General features: G+C 43.2%; 1 protein-coding gene across 1 annotated transcript in view; it reads left to right on the top strand.

The window, feature by feature from the left end:
• The first annotated feature begins 7,531 nt into the window (after positions 1-7,531).
• The window catches only part of AFG2A (AFG2 AAA ATPase homolog A), a 1,603,044-nt gene continuing 1,584,822 nt past the window's right edge, over positions 7,532-25,753 (top strand). Inside the window, exon 1 of the mRNA XM_069242390.1 lies at positions 7,532-7,787. Coding sequence (XP_069098491.1) covers positions 7,676-7,787 — 112 coding nt within the window. The 5' untranslated portion in view covers positions 7,532-7,675. The remainder of the gene's footprint in view (positions 7,788-25,753) is intronic.

Genomic DNA, 25,753 nt, shown 5'->3' with positions numbered 1-25,753 from the left:
GATTCAGCAAAGGGCAACAACAAAAGTTAACAGTAACACACCTGATTGCCTAGGTCGTCTGGGAGACCGGTAGAAGGGGCACTTGGGGCTTTGGAGGTTATAGAAAAGGCACTTTTGCATAATGCATATTCTTGCTGACACGTGTTGGGCCCATGCTTCATAGCGCACTTGAAGCATTATTTTAGCAGGCATGGTTCACTGCCTCTAATAGAGAAGATTCATGTTCTGGCCGTAGGGGGTGTAGTCATTCGATGTGGGTTGTGGTAATGATATTAACTGTGTTACCTTTGTCAATGAAAGTTGTGATTGTTCTGTTTTAAATGGTTACTTTGGCCAGCTCCTGCAGTTAATTTCACCCCTATGTCGCAGAAATAAAAAATTACATGCAACTTCTCATTAGTTTTTCCTTCCTCCAATGGATCAGAGATTGTCTTACTTCTGGACCGGGAACTGGACCTGCAAACTGAGGTTGACAGACGTAATCCAAGTGTTTATCCCCACACACTTAAAATATTTTTGCATTTCCAGAATAGTCTTCCTTGTGGAAGACCTCCATGAGATCCACGTACCCTTAACATGAGGGGCCATACCACTTTTACTGCACCACCACTATGTATATGTTATATGTATATCTCTCCTCTAATACTCAGCATCCCCAAACCTCCACATAAGGCCCTAGCCCTACCTACAAAGAACTTCTGATCATAGTTACAGGTAAAAAAAGATCTGCATTATCAAGAAACAAACTCTGCACTTAGTCAAATATCAGCAAACATCCTTTGTGCTTATCAAAAAAGGGAAGAAAGTCCACAACTTGTGGAACTCAAACAATCATCATCACAAAGTCTGCTTTGAAGAGGAAAGGAAGTATGCCCAAGACCCCCTCAGACGTCACTCCCTGTTTAAATAGGCTGACGGGGACTCTGGATCCTACAAGAATAGAAAGGAGCCCTGCTCTCTCAAATTTAGCCACCTGAACTGAATCCAGCTTGTAAGTGGTAATCCTAAATACAGTCATAGTTCTTTCCAGCCACTTGAATTGGAAAACCTCAGTTTCATCCAAATATCAAGTCAAATATTTTGAAGGGGCTAGCGAGAATAAAAGATGCAATGTTGAAAATAAAGATATGGGGTGGCTGAGCTAGTAGGGTGAAAAAGGATGCCAGCATCACAAAGGTATCCAGTGCAAGAACACTAGGAAGCCTTCAGAAACAAAACTCTTGGTCAGTTAGAGGACAAGGTTGTCTCAAGCACAACGGTCATTTGATGTAAACATTCAAACTTTACAGCACCACAGTCATTTAATTTAAACATTCAAATTAAACAGATTGTTCATGCCTGAATGCACAGCTGTGATGGAGTCCATTTTGACTGGCTGTGGAGTCAGCAACTTCCCTGATGTTCTATGACATCAGTCTATGCTTAAACCTGTGTCTCTTAAAAAAAATCTGGACACCTATGGCCTAACATGGGAACAGTACAATACCTGCAAGAAACATCCTATGCGACTAAAACATATTGTTGTGACTATATTGCATATTTTCCACGTTATGCTGGGACTTCACTCCTGGATTTCATTTCAGCTGAACCCAAAGATACTCCTTATTGGACACATTTTCCCCCTTTTTAGGGTCGAACGTACAAACGCTCCGTCCCTGTTGTAATCTCTCTTTGGGCTTATAACCACACCCACATCACGCCTGTCACTTTCATTGGTTGGTGGGCTTGCCTTTTAAAATCTGCTTGATTTCATTAGTGAGAGGCATGCATACATCATGCCTTTTCCGGTGTTTAGCCATCTTTGAGCGCATTGGCCAACTACTGAAAACATATGAGGCTCCATGTTTTCAGTCTGGTTTCTGCACTACTTTACCTTTTTATTTTCCACGCAGTGCGATCGCGCTGGGTTTTACATAGCGCGATCGCGCTCAGTTTTTTTCTTTCCATTTATGTGGCAAGCAAAGTCCAGTTAGGAGTTTACAATGCTAATAGCTCTAACTCAAGCAAATGCGAGACCCGTTGCATTGCAAATGCGTCCATTTTCTTACGATAATGGCATTACTCCTAGTCCTACTCCCTCGCCTTCCTTTAAACCAATGAGGCTTCCTGCCTCCCACTAGACCCTCCCTTCCCCTTTTAAAAACTCCCCCCACCCCTCCCCCCTCCTGTACAAAAACCAAGCCCAAGCAGCAACTCAGACAGTCCGTACCGGGAGGGCGGGAGGGAACGGAAAGGAAGGCGAGGGAGTAGGACTAGGAGTAATGCCATTATCGTAAGAAAATGGACGCATTACCTCCCGTCCCTCCCTCGCCTTCCTTTAAACCAATGAGACATAGCAAGAAACACACAGGAGACGGACACTGAGTTGCAAGAAGTTTAATATCATGCACAAAGGCCACCAAAACCCCACCCCTATTACTTCATAGAGGATAAGACCCAGTGACCCAATACCGACTCCAAACTACCCAAGTCCGACAGCCCATAATGCCGAACAAACGTCAAAGGAGAGTCCCAAGCGGCGGCCCTGCAAATTTCCACCACTGAAGTCCCCTGAAGCTCTGCCACCCTAGCCGCCATACCCCTGGTAGAACGACCCTGAATCCCTTGAGGAGGAACAACCCCTTTCAAGGAAAAAATCAACAGAATCAATGATCTCACCCACCGACTCAAGGAAGCCGTGGAAGGCATCTCCTCTACGGGCCGGCCCGAAATTTACAAAAAACGAAGCACCCTTACGGAAAGGAGCCACCACACGCAGGTACTCCAACAAAGCTCTGCGTACATCCAACGAATGCAAACGAACCTCCTCCACCGAAGCGGGATTCGGACAAAAGGAAGGAAGGATGACCTCCTGGCGAGCATGAAAAGAAGAATTGACTTTCGGGATAAAAGAAGGTACCGGAACCAGAACCACCCGATCCTGAAAAACTTTACAAAAAGGAAAGGAACAGGCCAAGGCCCCCAATTCCCTTAAACGGCGAACCGAAGTAATGGTCACCAAAAAGAACGTCTTTAAGGAAAGATGTCGTAAATCACAGTCCCCCAGAGGTTCAAAAGGTGAATCCGTTAAAACATCCAACACCAAAGAAAGAGCCCATGAAGGAAAAGAACGTACAGGGCGAGGAAACAAATTAAGAAGCCCCTGAAAAAATCTCGCCATCAAACGACCCTCATCCGGAAGACTACACCACGGACCTCTAAATGCCTGAATAGCCGCCGACTGTACCAGCAGAGATGCCCCTGACAACCTCAACTGTGCACCGTCCTGCAAGACCTGCATCACATCAAAGAGAGACGCGCCGGTAGGATCCAATTCATGCCTCAAGCACCAAGAAGAAAAAACCTTCCACTGCCTACCCTAAGAAAGTAAAGTGGAACGCCGCCTGGAACCCAGCAAAGTAGAACTCAAATCCACTGGCACCCCCAGACCCATCAAACCTCTGCGTTCAACTCCCAGGCCGTCAAGTGTAACCTCCTCCAAGACCCCATCGAGAGGCAGGGAAACTCCAGGGGTGACGGACACAGAGGAAGAGGCCACATCCGACCGGATGCCCTCAGCCGCAGCAATGGGAACCAATTCGCCCTAGGCCAATGGGGAGCAATCAGGATAACCTTGTCCCCCAGAAGCCGCACCCTTAACAGAAAAGACCTGAGTAGCTGGAACGGCGGGAACGCATACACAAGGCCCCTCGGCCAAGGACACGACATCCCGTCCACCTCCCAGGCTCTGGGACACTGAAACCGGGAGCCGAAGTGACCGAGCATCGCGTTTTCCTTGGACGAGAACACATCCAGCACTGGAAGACCCCAGAGCCGAACCAGATGAAGAAACAGCGATCTCCGGAGGGAGAAAAGTTGAGAGGAAGTAACACCCTGCTCCGCAGATCCTCCCACACATTGACCACCCCCCGAATGTATGTAGCCCTGAGAGAAGGAACCCACTCCTGAGCCCACACAAAAATCTTCCTGGCCAGACTGAATAAAGCCCTTGACCTGGCCCCCCTTGTCGGATGACATAAGCCTTGGCCACTAAGTTGTCCGAACAAGCACCGCAGTTCCACCAAATGACCTTGCAGCCGCAACCACAGAAGAGCACGGGGAGCAGTCTGTACCACAACCATCCTCACCATGGACCGGAGCACCACTAACCTCTTCTCTGACACTGTCACCAAGCCAAGAAGAGTCCGAAACCGAGACCCTAGAAAAACCAGATCCTGGGATGGGACTAAATCTGATATCCCCCAGTTGATTAAAAACCCGTGGTTCTGCCGGACACCAGAACTTGGGCCACCTGCCTCTGTAATAGGGACTGCGAGGTTGCATGGATCAAATGTCGACCAGATATGGATGAGTAAACACCCCTTCTGAATGTATCAAAGCCACCAGGGGGGCCAGCACCTTCGTAAAAATCCGAGGAAAAGAGTTGAGGCCGAACGGCAGTACACAAAACTGATAGTGCACCAGATCCACAGCAAACCTCAGGAACCTCTGCGAAGACCTTGCCACAGGCACGTGCAGGTAAGCATCCTGCAGAACCAGTGACACCAGAAAGTCCCTTTGACTGACCAAGGGAAAAACAGTCAGAATAGACAGCATGCAGAAATGCACCATCCCGATCCAAGCATTCACCTCCTTCAGACTGAGCACAGGCCGAAACCCCCCTGATACTTACTGAACTAAAAAAAAAAAAAAAAACGAATAAGTGCCTTGACCTCTTACTTCCAGCGGAGCGCGGGCAACGGCCCTTTGACCAGCAAGTCCCGGACTCCGTCCAACAATGCCTTTCTCCACGACCCTCCTGCAGGTAGAGGAGTGGGACGTACCCCCGAATCTGGAGGCATCACCACAAAATCGATGACGTAACCATTGGCCACAATGTCCAGCACCCAACGATCGCTGACACTCTCCTTCCAAATCGAAAGAAAGCGACTCAGCCTTCCCCCAACCAGCCCTATGCCAGGCCCACAGTGATTGTCAGGACCCCTTCTTGAACCCACCCCGGTTCGAAGGCGCCGACATCTTAGGGGAAAAATGCGGCTGAAAACGCAGTTTCCTAAAAGAAAAAGATTTGGCCTCCATCTTAGGAGAAGAACGGGAATGCTCCTTCCACCCTTTTCCTGAAGCAGATCCCCCTTTATAAGGCAAGGCATGCTTCCGTTCCTTAAAAGCTTTGTAAAGCATGGAAGGTAATTGAACCCAAAACAAGCTATAACCCTCAAAAGGTAGTCTCAGCCAGGCAGACTACCCCCCCCGGGCCGGCCTTCCAGGCTCGTAACCAGAGGGACCTCCGGGCCCCAATCAAAACACCAGACGCCAGAGCCGAAGTACGGACCACATCTGAAGACACATCTGCCAACAACCTGGCCTGCTGCTCCATACTAGCCAGGAGCTCCGAACACCTCGCCCCATCCTGAACAGCCACCGCCAGTTTATCCAAGTCCTGCACCAACGACTGGGCCGCATAAGCAGAATCAATACCTGCCCTCAGAGCCAGATTCTTAGCCGCAAAAGCCCTCTTAAGCCCCGAGTCCACCTTACGGTCCATGTCATCAGTAGGCACACAATCCTACGGATAGACAGCCGTTTTGCCAATCAGGGTAGCCAAACTTGAATCCAGGAGGACCGAGGGAGGCAATACCTCCTCACTCTCAAGTAAATAAAGTGTCCGAATGAACCATGGAACCTGAGCCTTATCTACATCCTTCCATTCTCGAAACACCATATCCTTCACAGGTCCCTGAAAAGGCATGGAAAATTCAGAAGGCGTCTGATATTGTGGAAATAAGTGAGAGCCAGAGTTGGTAGGTCGAAACACAGGAAACCCCAAATAGTCCCGTACATGTGCCATCACATCCCACATCACGTACCTGGAGCCATATTCACCCCCAGAGGACATAGATGGAGCATCCCCTTCCTCACTCTCTGAGGAGGACTTCCCTGTAAGTGCAGGAGTATGGGTAGCCCAGCCCCACTAGGCCTGGCCATCCCCGCTTGAAGAGCTCTGGAAACAGCCACCTCGAACATCTCCTGTACCTCCTCCCTGGACATGAGGGGCGCAGCACCACCACCCTGAATCTGGCGGCTCCCAGGGGTGGAAACGCCATCAGCACCTCCCTCCTCTGAGGAGGAAGAAGAAATAATCCTCCGTCTTTTAGCTGAAGCTGTAGGCATGATCTCATCCACAGAACACACTGCCACCAACCTAAAAAAAAAAACACCCCCAAATATACAGGGCCCAGGAACAATATCCTATAACCAATCCATACAAAGGTTAAAACAAGAATTTCAGTCAAAATGCGGGCAGAACGCCCGTCCTACCCACACAGAAACCAAAAAACGCTCTTCGGCATTACTCCGCGGCTCCGCAGCGAAGAAAAACCGGAACTTAACGCCCCAGCCACCAAGAGCCGGCTGACCCCGTCAGCCGCCTCCCAGGACGCTTCTTACGAGCAGCCCCGCCTGCTCAGAAAAGACGCGCCCGGCCGAAGCACACCTCGCGGAGCTCCGCGTCCCGAGGAGTGCATCCAACGATGTCCCCCAGGCCCCGCCGTGAAGGTAAGTGAAAGGGAAAGTCTAGCGTGGGCTAGACAAAAAGAACAGGAGGGGGGAGGGGTGGGGGGAGTTTTTAAAAGGGGAAGGGAGGGTCTAGTGGGAGGCAGGAAGCCTCATTGGTTTAAAGGAAGGCGAGGGAGTGACGGGAGGTAATGCTTGTTAACCTTTCCTTACTACCCCGTCACTACAAACTAGATTAGTTTAAGAGAACGTTTTCATGTGTTACCTTAACGGTGTATTTTTGACTCTACTAAATTTGTTATGACGCTCCACACGTACTTCTGAAGAAAAGAAGCGTTTAATAATCATGAAAATGGAATGCGCCTGCCATGGCAATTACAAGTAACACAGCTCAGCCCCACCTCCAAATATGTGTGACTCCTTCACTGACGAAAATAATACGTGGGTCGTGACATATGCACCCAATGATTGGACACAAACTGTTGCTGATTTTGTGGTTTTAGGCAAATAATATAAAATAGGTACTGCACAGAATAAAGGATCTTGACACAAACTGAAACTAGGTTCGTTGATATCGCAAAAACGTTAAAAGCTCCACCTTACACCTGCCATCTGAAACGTTACTTTTAAATGCTACAAGCTGACCTAGCCCCGCCCTCATCAAAGCGAATCAAAACTAAGATGTTGAAACTGATGAAAAATAATTGCTTTAAACATACTAAAATACGGCAAAAGTTCAAAGATGCATGTTCGCGTCGCAGTCGTGTGTATTATGCTTAAATGTAAATTTTAAAAAATCCTGATTTGTAGTTTTCAGGTGGAGAAATTGTCCTTCCAAGATGGCCGCTAAAATAGCACAGTAATATTATTTCCCGCTTGTAGCGATGCAACACGTGTAGATGTGTTTATGGGTCCCGAATCCAAACACAGTGCAACGATAAGAGCAGAGGCCATGCTATGGTCAGGCAGATAGTTCGCAGGGGTCTCAGTTCTATGGGATCGGTAACTGGCTAAAATTGAAGACGTTTTGCCTGGCTTCAACATGGTCATCGTTCGGGACTCAGTCCCCGGTATGGGAGTTAAAGCATGCGCAGTCTAGTAGTTTTAGGATAGTGGAAAGCAGAAATATTTACAGTTTTAGTATTTGAGGGATCAGTGAATTATGTCTTCAAGCAAGAAAAAGAGTAAAGCACGGGTTGCAGCTGCCGGGACAGGGACAGAGTGTCCCCCTGGGGAGACCGGCAGTGTCATTCTCACTGTTTGCTTGGAGAGAGGTAAGGAAGCGACAACTAGAATCATGCAGTTATGCTGTCAGCGCTCACGTGCGCGTTATCTGGGTCTGGCTGAGCATTGGTACTCAGACGCTCCTCCCGCTCTCCAAAGTATTTCTCTACCTGCACAAGTAGTTATCATTTGTTTTCTAAAGTTCCATTGTGAGATTCTCCAGAGGACTCGGTGTTACCATCAAAAGCGTGAAGGATGAGAAATTGGCACCGGCAGGTTCCGAGACAATAAAGGGATACACCTAGGGACATAGCTGCCAAGTTTCAGATTGCATATGCGTGACATTACCATGTTTTAAGTGCAGTTATGTGGGGCATTCCATGCTTTACGTTTGGCACTATGGGCGAAACCTAATTGCGATTAAAACCGTGCAGAAAAATCCATGTAAAAGATAAATATCAAAAATTACCCCACTTGGTGCCACATGAAGCGCAAGAATAAGTGCCACTTTTTGTTCAAATGTATTTGCACTAAGGGAGTGCTGCGCACTTGTTCCCATTGTATTTAAAGTGACCTGCATCTGCAGAGCTTGGTCCATCTACCCCCAGCCTTGTAAGGAAAGTGTTCTCCGTCCCGAGGTTTAACCACGACAACTGTCAATCTTTCCTTGACCCCCTGTCTTCTGTCCTGGCTGCAGACACCCGTAGCAGCTAATTGCTGAGTTCCAGATTTTTTTCTCGGAGCGCTGACAATTAGCTTTTCACACTTGTGGCATAAAAAGGACTGCTGCTGAGCGTAAATTAACTCTCCAATATGTGTGACAAAATGTTCCACTGTGGGAATGATTGATTATTTGCTTTAGTGTGACTTGTGATGCAGGGCTGTAGGGAGCGAGTGCATCTCAAATAATCAAAGGTTCTTTTTCTCCTAACATACGCACACACCTGGTTTGAGTTTTCATGAAAGTCATGTTTATGATTGTTGATCCTTAAAATATATAAATTCAAGAGTATGATGCTGAAGTTGGATTATTATTCGACCAGCATCCCATTTGCAGGCTGAACTTAGCCTCTTATTCTACGTGCATCATATTCGCTGGCAGAAGTTATCATCTTATTCAGCCAGCATCTTGTTCGCAGACGAAAATAAGCATCGCATTCAGCCATCATCTTATTCGCAGACGAAAACAAGCATCGTATTCAGCCATCATTTGTATTTTGTTTGCAGGGAACATTTTTATGTAAAATAGATTGCATTTACTGATCATTAAATAATTCAGCTAACATCAATTTGTTGGAATTTGCATTGCTATACTTCGAATAAGTTGTTTTCAATCACAACACATAATCTGTCAATGCTCTTTGCTGTTTTGTTCAGAGCTCTGGCTATATTACTGTGCCTTGCACCACACAGTTTTCTTTTTTCTTTTAAAAAAGAAAATTCTGAAACGGTTTTGATAATAAAAAAGAAATTGCCCCCTTCACCGTGGGAGTCATCTAAATCGGGCAAGTGGTCCATTATCTTGGCAGCAGCTATAGTCTGTTATATCTTGTACTACCTGAGGAAGGCGGAAGCTGAAACGTTGTAGTAGAAATATATTTTTGTTCTTTAGTGAGATCATCTGTTTGAGTCACTTCTTTCTTGGATATATATATATATATATATATATATATATATATATATATACATATATATATATATATGTATATGTTGTTCAAACACACCACATTCCCTACATGGCTCACCAATTTTCATATTGGTTATAATAAAGGGAGCCCCCTTTACACAACCTGTATAAAACTTGTCTGAGCTGAGCAAAATTTGTCTCAAGAGATGGCCCCAAACTGGTTGCCCTTACCGCAGTGCATTCTTATGCAATAACATCCGAATAAGTAATTGTAGTTCTCCTATTGAAAAATCACACACATTGGCTTCAAAATAAGTATGCTGGTTTCAAAATACACCACCTCCTCCTAAAAGCTCCAGAAGTATTTAGCCCACGCCAAGCAATGTTTCCACCAAAATATGGGCCCACTGTGCCACCCACCAGCCAATGCATTCCTATGGAGTTTTAGACAAATAAGTAACCATCATTTTTGTCATGAAGATCAACTTGTCTCAACAGTTTTCAAATTGTTCTTAATAACTGGAGCATTCCTCTATAATACCTGTATGCAGTTCGTCTGAGACAAGTAAAATTTGTCACAACAGGTGACTCCAAATGTGTCTCCTTTACCTCTGTGCTTGCCTATGCACTTACCTCAGAATGAGTAATCATACTTCTCATATAGGGAAATCAGATTGGCTCAAAATATTTATGATTTTTCAAAAACACCATATCCCTCTACAAGGTCCATAAGAATTTAGACTGAGCCAATCAGTGCTTCTACCTGTCCTCATGGTGGCACCCTAAAGCTCAATGTATTCCCATGAACTTAAAGACAACCAAGTAAGCATCCTTTTCCCCATCAATATCAACCAAGCTCACCAATTTTCACATTGCTCCTGATAAAGGGAGCATCCCTCTATAGTACTTGTACGTAAAATGACTGAGCTGATCAAAATTTTCACATCAGGTGGCACCAAACAGTTTGCCCGCTCCACAATGTATTCCTATGTAATTATGTTCCAATAAGTCATCACCGTTCTGTTACAGGATAATCACACTGGCTCACTAATATGTATGTTGTTTTTTAAAACACAACACACCTTGCTACAAGGTTCATGAGGATTTAGCCTAAGGCAAGTAAGGTTTCTACCTCTGCCCAATGTGCCACTCTCAAGCCAAAGCATTCCAATGGAGTTATAGACAAACAACCATCCTTTCTTCCATGAAGATCACCTTGGCTTACCAGTTTTCATATTGATCCCCATAAAGGTATCCCCCCCACACTACCTGTATGTAAATTGTCTGAGCTGAGCAAAAGTTGCCACAACAGGTGGTAAAAAACTGGTTACCCTCACCTCAATTCATTCCTAGGCAATTACTTCCAAATAAGTAATCACAGTTCTCTTTTAGGGAAAATCACATTGGTTAAAAATATTTGTCTCAAAAATATTTTTCAAACAAACTACATCCCACCACAGGGTGCATGGGGATTTAGACTAGGATTCAAGCAAAGGTTCAACCAAAACATGGGGTGACCGTAACACCCACCAGCGAATGCATTCATATGGAGGTATAGAAGAATTAGTAGCCATGATTTCTCTCATGAAGATCAACCAAGCTCACCAATATTCATATTGATGCTAATAAAGGCCACATTCCTCTACAATGTATGTATGTAAATTGTGCGAGGCGATCATAATTTGTCATGAAAGGTGGCACTAGACCAATCGTCTCCACATCACAATGCATTTCAAACTATGCAATTATGGTCGAATGGGAAATTGTATGAAATGTGGATTATTGGTTGAGAGGATGTAGTGAAATGTGTGTTTTGACCACTCACTTCGTGTTGCACCACTTTGCACCTGGCTTGGCTGTCCATTGTTCACCAGTTACAGACTCCAGTTTGTATTCAGTTTACCCTTAGCTTCATTCTGCGTATTGACTTTATCTTAGCCTTAGACACTGCCATGTTAAAAGCTGCAAGTGATTTTCCACGTTGTACACTGTGCATTCTGTCTTGTTTTCGTACTTCTTCCCATCAAGGGCTTTGGTTGATAAGAATGTACTCAGACGGCAGGGAACGGCCTTGCTTTTACTTGACGTCTTGGGATTTTGGCAAAATCCCAACTTGTTATTTTCAAAGCTTACCTAAACTAGCCAGCATTTTTTAATACTTCTTGCGCAAGCAGGAGGGGTTTTTCCAGAAAGCTCCTTCTTCATTTTTTTACGATATAAAAGAGACCCAGATCGACAGTAGGAGATTCAGAGACCTCAATCAGGATTCTAGACAGTGGATGCCTGATATATTTCCCGTGAGGGTAGAGATCTCTCTTTCTCGTAGTCGAACAGTGTCATCGGCTTGCTGGCAGGAGGAAGATGAAGCACCTTACAGGCCCTACCGTGATGCATTTTTATTAATTATTTGCTTTGCATTATATTATATAATATTGATAGATACATTTGCTGTGTATAATGCAGTGGAGAATCATTTGTGTATGTTTTCATTTCATTGCTGTGACCATTTTTAAACGTGTGCTTTCAACATGCTAATCTCCTTTTAGGAACCTTGCATAGTGAAATAATAAATGTCTCCTTTGGGCTAAGAAGAGCATTCCAGAGATTTTTGTCAGTGTTGAGTATTTCAGCTCGGTCATTAGTGAAAAGCAAAACAGAGGGGTGAATGCCCCAATCAGGCAACAACCACAATCCTATTAAAATCACAAAATTAACCTGTGCTTAACCCTCTGGTAACTTTTGAGCAAAGTAGTCAGGCTTAACTTAGAGACAATGTATAAAGTATTATTGCATCACACAAACAGTAATAAAGTTAAAACACAAGAAAAATCTCATATTAATTTTGAAAAATATGGTAAATTTTAATAAATAGAATGATACCAGAACAACAAAAATCCAATCACTAGAAATGTAGGTATTGTCTGTTAGAAATTGGGTCTTTGGTTGGCAGTCAGGTTACCCCCTGTCCAAGCAAGGACCCTCACTCTAGTCAGGGTAAAGGAGAATCACCCTCAGTTAACCCCCCGCTCATCCCCTTGGTAGCTTGGCACAAGCAGGCAGGCTTAACTTCAGAGTCTAGGTGTAAAGTATTTGTACCAACACACACAGTAACTCAGTGAAAACACTGCAAAATGAAACAATACAGGTTTAGAAAAATAGGTAATATTTAAACAAAACAAGATAAAAACGACAAACATCCACGATACACAAGTCAACCTAAGAATTAAAAAGCAAAAAGAGTCTTAAATCTTTAGAAAACAGGGCTGACATTGTTAGCGTGAAAAAGTACCTGGGTTACGTCAAAATAACACCACACGGGCGAGTGTGCGTCAGAAAAGACCAGCGATGTGTGGATTTCTAACTCCCAAGTGAGACTGTGCGTCATCCCTCCTCCTCCGGTTGGGTCGGCGTGCGTTGTTTTTCCTCTCCTAAGGAGAGCAATGCATCGATTCGGACAAGCACCTCAGGTCTGGGCAGGCTTTGCGTAGTTTTTCTGCGCCCAGCGATGTTGCGTCGAAAATCCTGCCACATGGTATCAGAAAAAAACACACTATGTGGGTTGCGACTTTATCAGCCTCTGTCAGCGAGTGTTGCGTGTCGTTTCTCCAGCCGCGTGCGTCAATCTTTCTTTCGCGAAGCCAGCGGTGTGTCGTTTCTCAGCCGCATCTTGGAATGTGTGTCAAAACTTTCCCCGTACGGCGGTCTGTGCATAGATTTTCAGTCTTGGACTGCCAGCTTCACCTTTCAAGGGCTCAGGAACTGTATAAGGGACCACTTGACAGGGAAGTAGTCTCAGTAGAGCCCTGAGACTTCAACAACAGGAGGCAAGCTCAGGACAAGCCCTTGGAGATTTCTTCACAAGCAGGAATGCACAACAAAGTGCAGTCTTTATCCCCTTGCACAGGCAGAGGCAGCAACTGCAGGATAGCTCCACAAAGCACAGTCATAGGCAGGGCAGCACTTCTCCTCAGCTCTTCAGCTCTTCTCCAGGCAGAGGTTCCTCTTGATTTCCAGAAGTGATCTAATTTTCGGGGGTTTGGGTGCTCTTCTTATACCCATTTTGGCCTTTGAAGTAGGCCTACTTCAAAGGAAAGTCTCTCTTGTTTGTGCGATCCTGCCTTGCCCAGGCCAGGCCCCAGACACACACCAGGGGGTTGGAGACTGCATTGTGTGAGGGCAGGCACAGCCCTTTCAGGTGTAAGTGACCACTCCTCCCCTCCCTCCCTAGCACAGATGGCTCATCAGGATATGCAGGCTACATCCCAGCTACCTTTGTGTCACTGTCTAGAGAGAGGTGCAAACGGCCCAGCTGTTAAACTGACCCAGTCAGGGAATCCACAAACAGGCAGAGTCACAGAATGATTTAAGCAAGAAAATGCCTACTTTCTAAAAGTGGCATTTTCGAACACACAATCTCAAAACTAACTTTTCTAAAAGATGTATTTTTAAATTGTGTGTTCAGAGACCCCAAATTCCACATCTGTCTGCTCCCAAAGGGAATCTACGCTTTAATCATTTTTAAAGGCAACCCCCATGTTAACCTATGAGAGAGATAGGCCTTGCAACAGTGAAAACTGAATTTGGAAGTATTTCACTTTCAGGACATATAAAACACATTAGTATATGTCCTACCTTAAACATACACTGCACCTTGCCCATGGGGCTACCTAGAGCCTACCTTAGGGGGTGTCTTACATGTAAAAAAAAAAAGGGAAGGTTTAGGCCTGGCAAGTGGGTACACTTGCCAAGTGGAATTGGCAGTTTAAAACTGCACACACAGACACTGCAGTGGCAGGTCTGGGCCATGTTTACAGGGCTACTAATGTGAATGGCACAACCAGTGTTGCAAGCCCACTAGTAGCATTTGATTTACAGGCCCTGGGCACCTCTAGTGCACTTTACTAGGGACTTACTAGTAAATCAAATATGCCAATCACGGATAAACCAATCAACAATACAATTTACAGAGAGAGCATATGCACTTTAGCACTGGTTAGCAGTGGCAAAGTGCTCAGGGTTCAAAAGACAACACAACAGGTCAGAAAAAATAGGAGGCAAAAAGATTGGAGATGACTCTATATGTCAGGAATCCCCAAGGTGCCTCCTGCGCTATCTGTCAGCATCCCCAGGGATTAAGGTTAAATCGTATCTCTGTTCTTGGTTAAACCTTCATGTTTCTAATTAAACATAATGTGATGTGTTACACAATTGGTTTTATCAATGCTTGTTTTACCAATGCTTGTTTGGTAGTGTGAGCAGGTGTAGACATGTGCTTCTAATTGGGTGTGGTGTAGACATGTCCTTCTAATTGGGTGTGGTGACTCATCCATATGTGGAAACTACTGCTTTCCTGATTGGCTATAAAGAGCAGAGTGAAGCATGCCTCCCTGCTTGGCTTTGTTTTGCTTCCTGATCTCAGCATCTGATTTGGCAGTCCAGCCCCTGCTGTCATCCTCGTATTCAGGACTTTGGAGGAAATTCTTTTCTTCGTTCCTGTACCACCTGACACCAGGCGTTCCTCCAGCACTCCGGAAAAGACTGCATCTAAGTGACTAGTATTCTCCAGGGAGTTTGTTCTTTGAGCACCGTGCTTTCCTAGAACATGGTGTATTTCAGACCTCGTATTTTGGCAGAGTGCTTATCTTGAAGAGACAAATGCATTTCTGAACATTCTACATTACTATTGTAGTTACTTGCCTAAATGTGCTTCAGGAAATCTGCTTGAGCTCAAGTACTAAAAAAAAGTGACAGTGCAATTTTAAAAGAGCATTTACGTGACTTTTTTTTTCTCAAATAGCATAACTCTTGGATTTAAATTGTGTCATTCATGCCTGTGTTTCAGGTTTGAGGAATTTGCTTTTGAAGGGTTTTTCACACACACAGTGAAACCAACCCAAACTGTGCCACCCTAACTGTTTAAACCCAGAGTGGACATTTGTATTTCTTGGATTGTTTTTGTTCCTTTTAGTTTAACCCTATGCATGCAGGAAAGTTATATGTGATATGATGAATGCCCTTGTTTATCTTGCTTTGCATGATAAGTGCAAGCACAGTTCCAATTGTAGTGTACAACAGTGAATCTCTGTGAAGCCAGCCCTAGTGTCGCAGTACTTATTGTTATGGTACTCAGTTTGGGTTATTGGTAATGCAGTGTTAGTAATTGTGCCAACAGTTATTATTATCCAAGAAAAGTGCTGGAGCATCCTGGTGTTCTTCTACTGCTCCTGTGCCCATATCAGAAAGAGAGATTCAGTATCAAGGAAGTTGAGTGCACCAACTCTACTATCACTCGGTCAACAACGACCTTCCACCAGAAGATACAGGGTGCCTGGCTGGACCAGCAAGATGTGGCAGTGTTTTATCTCTTTCTCTTCCACTCCCCCTTTCCTTTTGGGACACCTACCGGGGTTTCTGTGTCCACCAGAAAGTGCAGAGAGGTGTTCCAGGTGGTCAGGGAGGGGGGGGGGCACACCATCGCCCCTGTAGACATCCTGCTTTTCAGGTGTGTGGCCCCGTCTCAACACTGTAAAAGGAAAAAAGTCCAACATTGTCTCGCAAAGTTTTTAGTGAATATAGCACCAAGAAGCAGAAAGTGGCACTCGCAGTTATCTGGTTGCACTAGACTAGGGGAAAGTCACCAGCTAAAGGCACCCACAATGGAGTGCTGGTCTGATGGGGGGCCTGCGAAGAGTTACATTTGGGAGGTTGCGAAGAGGAGGCTTTTGGTGCAAAGAGGAGGTTGAACGTCACAGATGGTCGTTGCTGTAGCGCTAGCAGCAGGTCATTGTTAGAGTATTGCATTGGTTAATTATCGCGATTGGTTGCGGTCGGTGCAAAATACGGGTCTCATATTGTATTGAATCATATGTCTTTTGATGTTGAAAGTACCTATCCAGGCAAGAGTTATGGAGGCTAGCTGTAATACTAGAACTCGCATGTCACTGGAAACTCCTTGAGATCAGATGAACTGATATCACAGGGATTTACTGCATTGTCAGGATGGTGGCACATTTGGCACTTATTTGATGGCTGTTGCTTTGTTCAACCTAAATCCTCATGGACCTTGTAGAGAAAACTAGTGTGCTTGAAAAACAACCCAAACTTTTGTAAGTTTCCCATAAGAGAGCTGTGATTACCTATTTCGACTTTACTGCCATTAAGTGATGGCGACCAATTGGGTGCAACCGCTTGTGACAAATGTTGCTTGGCTTAAATAATATATACATGTTAGCACTACAGAGGAATGCTCTCTTTATTAGGATCAGTGTGAAAATTGGTGAACCAAATGGATCTTGTTGGGAGAAAGGATGGTTACTTATTTGTCTATAACTTTGTTGGAATGTGTTGACCTGAGGGTGGCACAGTGGGCACAGGTGGAAACATTGCTTGGCTCAGGCTTAATCTTCATGGATCTTGTAGGGGGATGTGGGGTGTTTGAAACACAGCATAAATCTTAATAAGCCAATGTGATTTTCCTGTATGAAAAATATGATTACTTATTCATATGTAACCGCATAGGAATGCATTGAGATGAGGGTGACCCATTTGGCGCCACCTAATGTGGCAAATTTTCAGTGGCTCAGAAGATTTACATAAAGATATTGTAGAGGAATGCTCTCGTTATTAATTGAAACTTTGCTTGACTCAGGCTAAATCCTCATGGACCTTGTAGGAGGATGTGGTGAGTTTGATAAATAACATACATATATGTAAGCCAACATGAGTTTTCTAAAAGAGAACTACGATTACTTATGAACACCACTGCCTAGGAATATTTTGAAATGAGAGCGACCAGTTTAGTTCCACCTGTTGTGACAAATGTTTCTCGGCTCAGACACTTTCCATGCAAGTAGTATAGAGGGATGCTCCATTCATTAGAATAAATATGTGAACATTTATGAAAATTGGTGAGCCAAATTGAGCCTCATGAATGAAAGGATGGTTACCTATTTGCTTATAACTTCATAGGAATACATTGACTTGAGGGTGGCACACTGGGCACAAGTGGAAGCATTACTTGGCTCAAAATAAATCCTCATTGGTCTTGTAGGGGGATGTGATGTGTTTGAAACTCAGCATAAATATTTGTGAGCCAATGTGATTTCCTTATAGGAAAAGTATGATTAACTATTCTGATGCCATTGTACAGGAATGCATTGAAGTGAGGGAAACCCATTTGGTGCCACCTGTTTCTGATAAAATTGACCCTGCTGAGACAATTAACATATAGATAGCGTAGAGGGGTGCCTCCTTTATTAGGAACAATATGAATATTGGTTACTCAAGTTGATCTTCCTGAGATGAGTGATGGTTACCAATTTGTCTATAACTCCATATGAATGCATTGGGTGGTGGATGGCCCATGTTTTGGTGAATGCACTGGATGGCTTAGGCTAAATCCTCATGGATGTTGTAGGGGGTGTGGTATATTTGAAAAACCACATAAATATTTGTGAGCCAATATGATTTTCCTTGAAAACAATTTAATTATCAAACATAACTGCACCAGAATGCATTGTGTTGAGGGGGGGGGGTTAAACCGTTTAATGCTACCGGTTGTGACAAATGTTGATCTGCTCATCAATACATAGCAATAGTGTAGACAGATGCTCCAATTATTAGTTTCAATATGAAAATTGGTGAGCTATGTTGCTTCTCTGTGGGAGAAAGCACAATTACTTATTTGTCTACAACTCTGTACCAGTGCATTGACTTGAGGTGGGGCACAGGTGAAAACATTGCTTGGCTCAGGCTAAATCCTCAAGGACCTTTTTTTTTTTTTTTTTTGACACATTTATTAGCATTTACTAAAAAAAACAACAACAACATTTGCAGACTATTTAGTGTGCATCCGTTTACCATGTAAGAGTGATCTTTATGCTCTCTGGAATGCAATCCATACAACAAATTCTATTTTTGGTGTAGTTGAGCAGTGTTATAGTCACACAGTTCTCTATGCCAGTATGTTTGGCTATTCTGAAATAGCTATGATTATCATTTCAGTTGTTTAACACCGTAACACTGCCCTTCTCCCACTCGATCCAATGAGTGCCAATGGTCATATGTGTGTTGTGTCTTGTTAGTGTTACCACCCATTGCAATACTTGGTTGTGGAGTTTATTAAAAGAGAAGTTATCCATCCTGACTAGTTTTATATTACGGTCTGTTATGTCACTGGTAATGGTCAAGACTTCCGTTGAATACTCAGGTGAGCGCGAGTCCACATCATATGGCACATCTTAGCTCCCTCCACCCTATATTTGGGGCCCATTGCTTGAGTGTGTGGGAAATATTTGTTGATTTTGCATGGGATGAGGTATGCTCTCTCTAGGTATGTAATTAAAGTTAATTAATTTGATAGTTCCTTGATACTCTTGGGCCTCCGTTCAAAATCCCTGTCGGGTCAAAGTCTGGTATGGACATGTGCCCATCTTCTGCCCATTTGTCCCATAGTTTCTGCAGGGGTGTTTTGCTTTTCACTAATGACCGAACTGACAAAAATCTCTAGGAATGCACTTCTTAGTTCAAAGAAGACACTTATTATTTCACCACGAGGCTCCTAAAAGGAGATTAGCATGTTGAAAGCACACGTTTAGAAAGAGTCACAGCAATGAAAGGAGAACATACCAAAATGATTCTCCACTGCAATATACACAGCAAATATATGTATCTGTATTATAAAGCAAAGCAAATAATTAATTAAAAATGCATCACCGTAGGGCCTGTCAGTTGCTTCATCTTTCTCATGCTAGCAAGACAATGACCCTATTCGACTGTGAAAGAGATCTCTACCCTCACGGGAAAGATAGCAAGCATCTGACGTCTAGAATCCTGATTGAGACCGCTGACCCTCTCACTGTCGCACTGGGTCTTTTTATATGTTAAAAAACCAAAAGGAGCTTTCTGGAAAAATCCCTCATTTCACAATTCAAACATGCTGGCTAGTTTAGGTATGCTTTGAAAGTAACACATTGGGGTTTGGCCACAATCCCAAGATGTAAAATCAAAACAAGGCTGTTCCATGCCATCTGAGTACATCATTATCAACCAAAGCCCTTGGTGAGAAAAAGCACGAAACCAAGACAGAATGCACAGTTTACAATGTGGAAAAGTATGGGCAGCCTTTAACATGGCAGTGTCTAATGTTACGATAAAGTCAATAGGCAAAATGAATCTAAGACTAAACTGAATTCAAAATGTAGTCTGTAACTGGTGAACACTGGACAGCTAATCCAGGTGCAAAGTGGTGCAACACAAAGTCAGTGGTCAAAACACATATTTCAGTACAAGGGAGTATTTATATCTCATTTTAGTGCACTATACTGTATAATCCTGAAACTGCTTTATGTTTACTTGTGCATATGATGTGGCACCCCTGACTTTTGGTGGGTTCTTCCAGACCCCCTTCCAACTCTTCAGTGCTCCTGTCACCGCTCCATAGAGCAGGAACTGTCCCTTTGGTTATTCGTAGGTAGCTTGCAGTTCCTCAAAGATCTGTTTCCCAGCACTGTATGTGTCTCTCAGTTTTTCAGTACCTAATGCTGTCCAGTCTAGTAATTTGCCTCTAGCGCCACAGTTGAGGAAGACCGATAACCAGCTCAGTGGATCTGAAGAGTAGAGGGCATCTGTTCTAGTTTTCTGTAGGCAGCGTAGCCAGCAACATTTAGTCACTGTCTGCAATCCCTGGGTTTCACCTTAACATGGTGGGCTCCAACAGCAAATGGGTCAACCACTTGAGTGGTGAGGTATTGGTCTCCATTGGTACATATCCTCATGGACCTTGTAGGGGATGTGGTGTGCTTACAAAACAACATATATGTTTGTGAGCCAACGTGATTTTGCTATAATAGAACTAAGACTATTTATTAGGACGTAACTGCATAGGAATGCATTGAAGTGAGGTGACCTGGTTAGCGCCACTTGTTGCAACAAACTTGACTCAGCTCAGACGATATAAATAGAGGTGATGTAGAGCGATGATCCCTTTATAGGAAGTAATATGAATATTGGTGACTCATGTTGATCTTCATGAGGGAAATTATGGTTAGTACATTTTCTGTAACTCCAAAAGAATGCATTGGCTGGTGTGTGGGAGAGTGGGCACATGTATGGCATAAACGTTGCTTGACTCAGGCTAAATCCTCAAGAACCTTGTAGGGGGATGAGGTGTGTTTCCAAAACAGCACACATATTTGTGAGACAGAGTGATGTTCTTATAAAACAAATGCTATTACTTATTCTGACACAATTGCATAGGAAATATGAGGTAAGTGCCCTGTTTGATGTCATATGTTGTGACAAATTTTGCACACTTCAGACAATTTACATACAGGTAGTATAGAGGGATGCATCTTTGATTAGGATCAATATAACATTTGCTAGGGCAAGTTGAACTTCATGGCAGAAAGGCTGGTTACTTAAGCAACCATAATTCCATAGACATGCATTGGCTTAGGTTGGCACAGTGACCCCAGGTAGAAACTTTGCTTGACTTAGAATAAATCTTCATGCACTTTGTAGGGGGATGTGGTGTTTTTGAAACCCAGCATAATTATTTGTGAGAGAATGTGATTTTCTTTTAGGAAAAGTGTGATTACTTATTCGTACATAATTGCTTAGGAGTACATTGAGGTCAGGTCAACCAAATTGGTGCCACCTGTCGTGACAAATTATAATCGGGTCAGACGATTTACATACCGATATTAAAAAGGCGTACTCCATTTCTTAAGATGAATATGATCTTTCAGTATGGCAAAGTTGTCCCATGTTTTGTTTGAAAGGTTGCTTGTCTCAGACTATATCCTAATAGACGTAATAGCAGTATGTGTTGTGATTGAAAGACACCATATATTTATAGTATGGCAATGAAAAGTCCAATAAAATATAGTTAGCTGAATTATTTAAGGTTCAATAAATGCAATGCATTTGATGTAAAATGTTGCCTATAAATAAAATTCTGTCCGAATAAGATGCTAACTTCTGGCTTACGAATAAGATGCTGGGAGAATAAGAGGCTAATTTCAACCTGAGACTAAGATGGTGGCCGAAGAAGAAGCTAATTTCAGCCTCATCTCTAGAGTCACAGGATGTTTTTTTTCACTAGCATATATACTAAACCGGTCAGTAACTAATGGACACCAAATTTAATTTGACATGCCTGGTTTCCACCTTTGCTTAAAGCAAAATTCGGCGTATAACATGATTTATTCCAACCCAGTTCACTAGTGATTATTTTATTCACTCAAAAATGTACAGTCAGCGTTTAACTGTCCAATGAGGCTGAAGTCAGACAGTTAAGCGACTGATCCCATTTAAGCAAATATACAACATGCAGTTTTTAGAGGGCAATACAGCTTTAAGAGGAGAGTGATTTGATATCAATCTATTAAGAGGGCATTTTGTTTGTCAAGATGATGAATATGAATAAAAGGAGGATGATACCCTCTAAACGAGGCTGCATGTACAGTTATGCACGAAGAGTTGGCCAGGGCAAGATTCAAGCCATTGACCTTCATATTAACCTCCTTTTTACTATATTGGAAGCATTAACCAATGTCTGATGTCTCTTAAGAGCAATAGCTGTTGTTCTAGTACATATCTGATTGGAAGACTTTGGTGGTAGGGCAACTGTTGCACAGATTTATGCATGTTTGTCAACTCGCAAACTATAATACTGGCAACACTGTTCGGGTGGTTAATGCAAATGCTGCAGTGATCTGTGTATAATCAGCAAGTCATTCTTCTAAGACTTTAAATAATATCTTTGAGGGCTTATTTGACTTTTACAGAATATCTTGTGTAACTTATAATTCAGTTGTATACAAGAGTTCTGTGTGTAAATTGAAGGTTTTACATTTTTTTGCTTGCAAATAGTTCTGTGAGTTAAGCGCCTATAAAAACATATGCATGCAACAAGCATTAAATACGTTTTAGGCTAACCCAACGTTCACTTTCAGGCTGATAAAGAGTGCGATAGAGTAAGGTGATGATTAATATAACTATTCGCAAACAATTGCATACCTATGATACGTCAGATACCTTTTACATTAATTAGGCTTTTTTATTTTCCTTGTCTTCATTGAGAACAAGATGCAACATATATTGTAGTGAGCAATTGCAGTTGTGTTTACTTGCCATTCTGGTTTAGCCTCATACATTTATTGACTTTTTCTTTAGAACTCCTTTGTCTTCAGGTCTTACCCACATAGAGGTTTAGCTGCTTGTTAACAAAAGGCCATTTGTGTACAATACCAATACTTACATTGGGCTTTGAGTAAACAACTGCTTGCTACTTTTGATTTTCATGTCAATCTCATTTGTTTGCTCCTTATTTTAAGGCTTTGATGCCTCTTCTTGTACTGTGGAGAACAGCTTCTGTATCATTTGTTTGATTGGCTGACATGTATCTTGCCACTGCTTACGTTAAGAGGCCCAATTATTTTTTCTTTCATCACTGCACAGGAATGCAAGCTTTTTTGCTGTTTCTCCTGTATGCTGCTTACCCTTCCCAGTCCTTCCATCTGTATTCTTTGCACTGTGATGCTATATGGATCTGACCATTATTTGACCATCAACTCCATCCTGTTGGAGTGACTCTATTTTGTGTCCTGTGGCAGTTGCAGGGCAGCGCAGGTGTTTTTCCTCACAGAAGTTGTTTTTTGGACAGTGCTGGAACATTATATGTGGGATCCGCATTTGATAAGAGTTCACATGGCTGAGATTGATTTTGCCAGAGGAATGTATGGACCTGTCTTGGAGCAAACATGGGCGTTTGGCCAGCTCCTATGATTGTTGTTGACACAGACAAAGTAAAGCCAAGGTTTAGTTTCATAACAGAGGGGAAGGATTTCTTGAACTCCCTCCTTGAGTTGTTTTAAGGTATAAAAGACAGGGAGTCTTGGTGCTCGGACTGGAGCTCATCTGTGGAATGGACGCGTTGCCCAGGATCTACTTGTGATCCTGATCGAGTCTCCTGCCTGACTGATCGGACCGCTCCCCGGTTGTGCTGGCGAGGATGATGACCTTAACTCAATTGGTGAAGTATTTCAAATTAATTATTTAGCTCATGTATACATGCTCTGTTGAGGCATTGAACATTTCTTCTCATGATCACCTAACTGATGTACCTATTCTTGTATATACACATGTTCTATTGCACTTGAGTTATATGCCTATTCTCATATATTTGTATGACCTTTATTTGATATTTGGGGAGTGCCTTAATAAATTCATTATTCAGACTAAGAGTGCTGGATTTGTTGGCTTTGTGTCCTCTTAGTTTAAGTGAAAAGCAATAGATGCACCTCTCAACTTATCCATTATTGACCCCCACAGCTCACCATTCTAATGGCGTCTTCTGTGTTGATACCCCCCCTGCTGCTGGTCAGCAGCATTGACTTGCTCCCAACAATTTTACCCACTGCTGTTTGTCCCTGCACCCACCCCCCTGTTTTTTTAATTTTTTTAATTTAATTATAAGGGTGTCCCAGGAGCTGCACTTTGCTGCCTGGCAACTAATTTCTCTAAATCTGCTTTTGTGCCACTTTAATTTTTTTTCTACTGCTCCAAGATGGTAATCCACTATCTTAGAATGGTAAATTAAAAGATGAAATGGCTGCAGCATCTTGACGTATGCGCATATTTGTGGCGACACATGCATGTGTACAAGTCATTACACTGTGGCCAAATCAGCAACAAACATTGCAAAGCCAAATTGTTTGCCAACATCCAGGGGTGTAGCTTAGTCAGTGATGTTGTGGGAGTCTAAGATTTTCCATCAGGCAACATGGTGTACTGAAAACAGTAGGCACGGGCTGATGATACTGAACAGGAATAATAGACAGGGCGAGGAGCATTAGTTTTAAGTTACGTGAAGCAAGGACTTTCTTGGTAGCAATAACAAATATATAGCCATAAGTGACAATACAAGTTACAATATAACTCAGTGTTTACTAGTTATTTGCAAACTGCAGTATACTACAATTAAAGTTTTTTTGTTTGTTTGTTTTTAGCATGTACTTCAAATGTGCAATCTACCACTTATAGTTTGAAACAAACAATTTTTATCTGACAAATTAAACATAATTTATTTGCTTCTTTTCCTGAAGTCTGGAGTTATCAAAACCTCTGTACACTGTTTATTAGCATTTAGTTGGTCTGTTGGCATTCTATATTGGTTTATATGTATAGAGGTAGCATTTTGCAAATCCGTTTCTCTTTACTGTTATAAATTGTTAGGTCAGAAAGACCTAAAGTCGCAAAAGAACAGAGGGCCAAAATCATAAAAAGTGTGACCTTTATGAAAACAAACCATGGTTTGTGGCTAGGAGCAATATAGAGTGGAACCCCAGACGGACCTTGAGTATAATCAGCGTCTCGCCGGTTTAACCTGGGCACTAGCCAATCAACCACAGGCAATGTCTCTCAGTTAAAAAGCGTCATACGTTTATTGCTACGATAGAGTGAATAAACTTTGTTGGCAGAGCTGCTGTAGCAAAGAGCAACAACATTGTAATAGGCACACTCCCAGGATGATGGCTATGACGATGCCTATAATTGCCTTCACCACCTTCTTTATCCACCCTATGGACAGTCAAGACCACAACCATGAAAAATCTAGGCCCTCAAGGGTTCTCTGACCCCCCTTTGTGAATACTTCCACAGCTCCCTTTATTCTGGTTACATCGGTCTCCACATTCCCTGATCCGTTGATATAGTTACAACAACTTTCATTGATGAGTCTGCAAAACCCCTTCCTCCCAACAAATCAAGAGCCAACCTGTTTTGCACTGTCATGGCAGCTACTGAGTTAACTTCCACCTGCAGTCCTTAAATAGCATCACTAGTGGCATTGAAGGCAATGGCCAGCTCTTCAGAAATATTAACAGCTTGTTCTAGGTCATATTTCTCAATTTCAGGAACGTACATATGGAGGATCTTAAAAACACATTCTGTCGTGACTCCAGTATAGGGGTACCTCTTTTGTAAAGGTGTGCTAAGCTCCCCAAAGGCAGAGGTTTATGAGCTGCTACACATGGCACTACTGTAATTTTGGGTGTAAGGTAACGTAGAGAGCACATTCCCTTCCAGTCCCTGGGGATCACCTTATAGGCTGCATTTCCATGTCAAAATACACGCCTCTTTGCACTTGGGTGTCCATCTCATAATATTCTCTAACAGGGAGGCCTACCCCTTCTGACGCATCATGACTGAAGCTTCTACACCACTTGTAGTCTATCCAGGTGATTTTCAAGCCGGTAACATTCAACAAAGGGGAAGCGTATGAGAATCGGGCCATCCAGAGCCGGAATTCCAGGAGTCTGGAGTTGTGGAGGGGTAGTGCTTGAAGTCGGGGCCTCAATCAAGGGATCGTATGTGGGCCATTCTGGT

The sequence above is a fragment of the Pleurodeles waltl genome, chromosome 1_2, assembly GCF_031143425.1.
Source record: "Pleurodeles waltl isolate 20211129_DDA chromosome 1_2, aPleWal1.hap1.20221129, whole genome shotgun sequence".
Taxonomy (NCBI): Eukaryota; Metazoa; Chordata; class Amphibia; order Caudata; family Salamandridae; genus Pleurodeles; species Pleurodeles waltl.
This window is presented reverse-complemented; position numbering and strand designations above follow the sequence as displayed.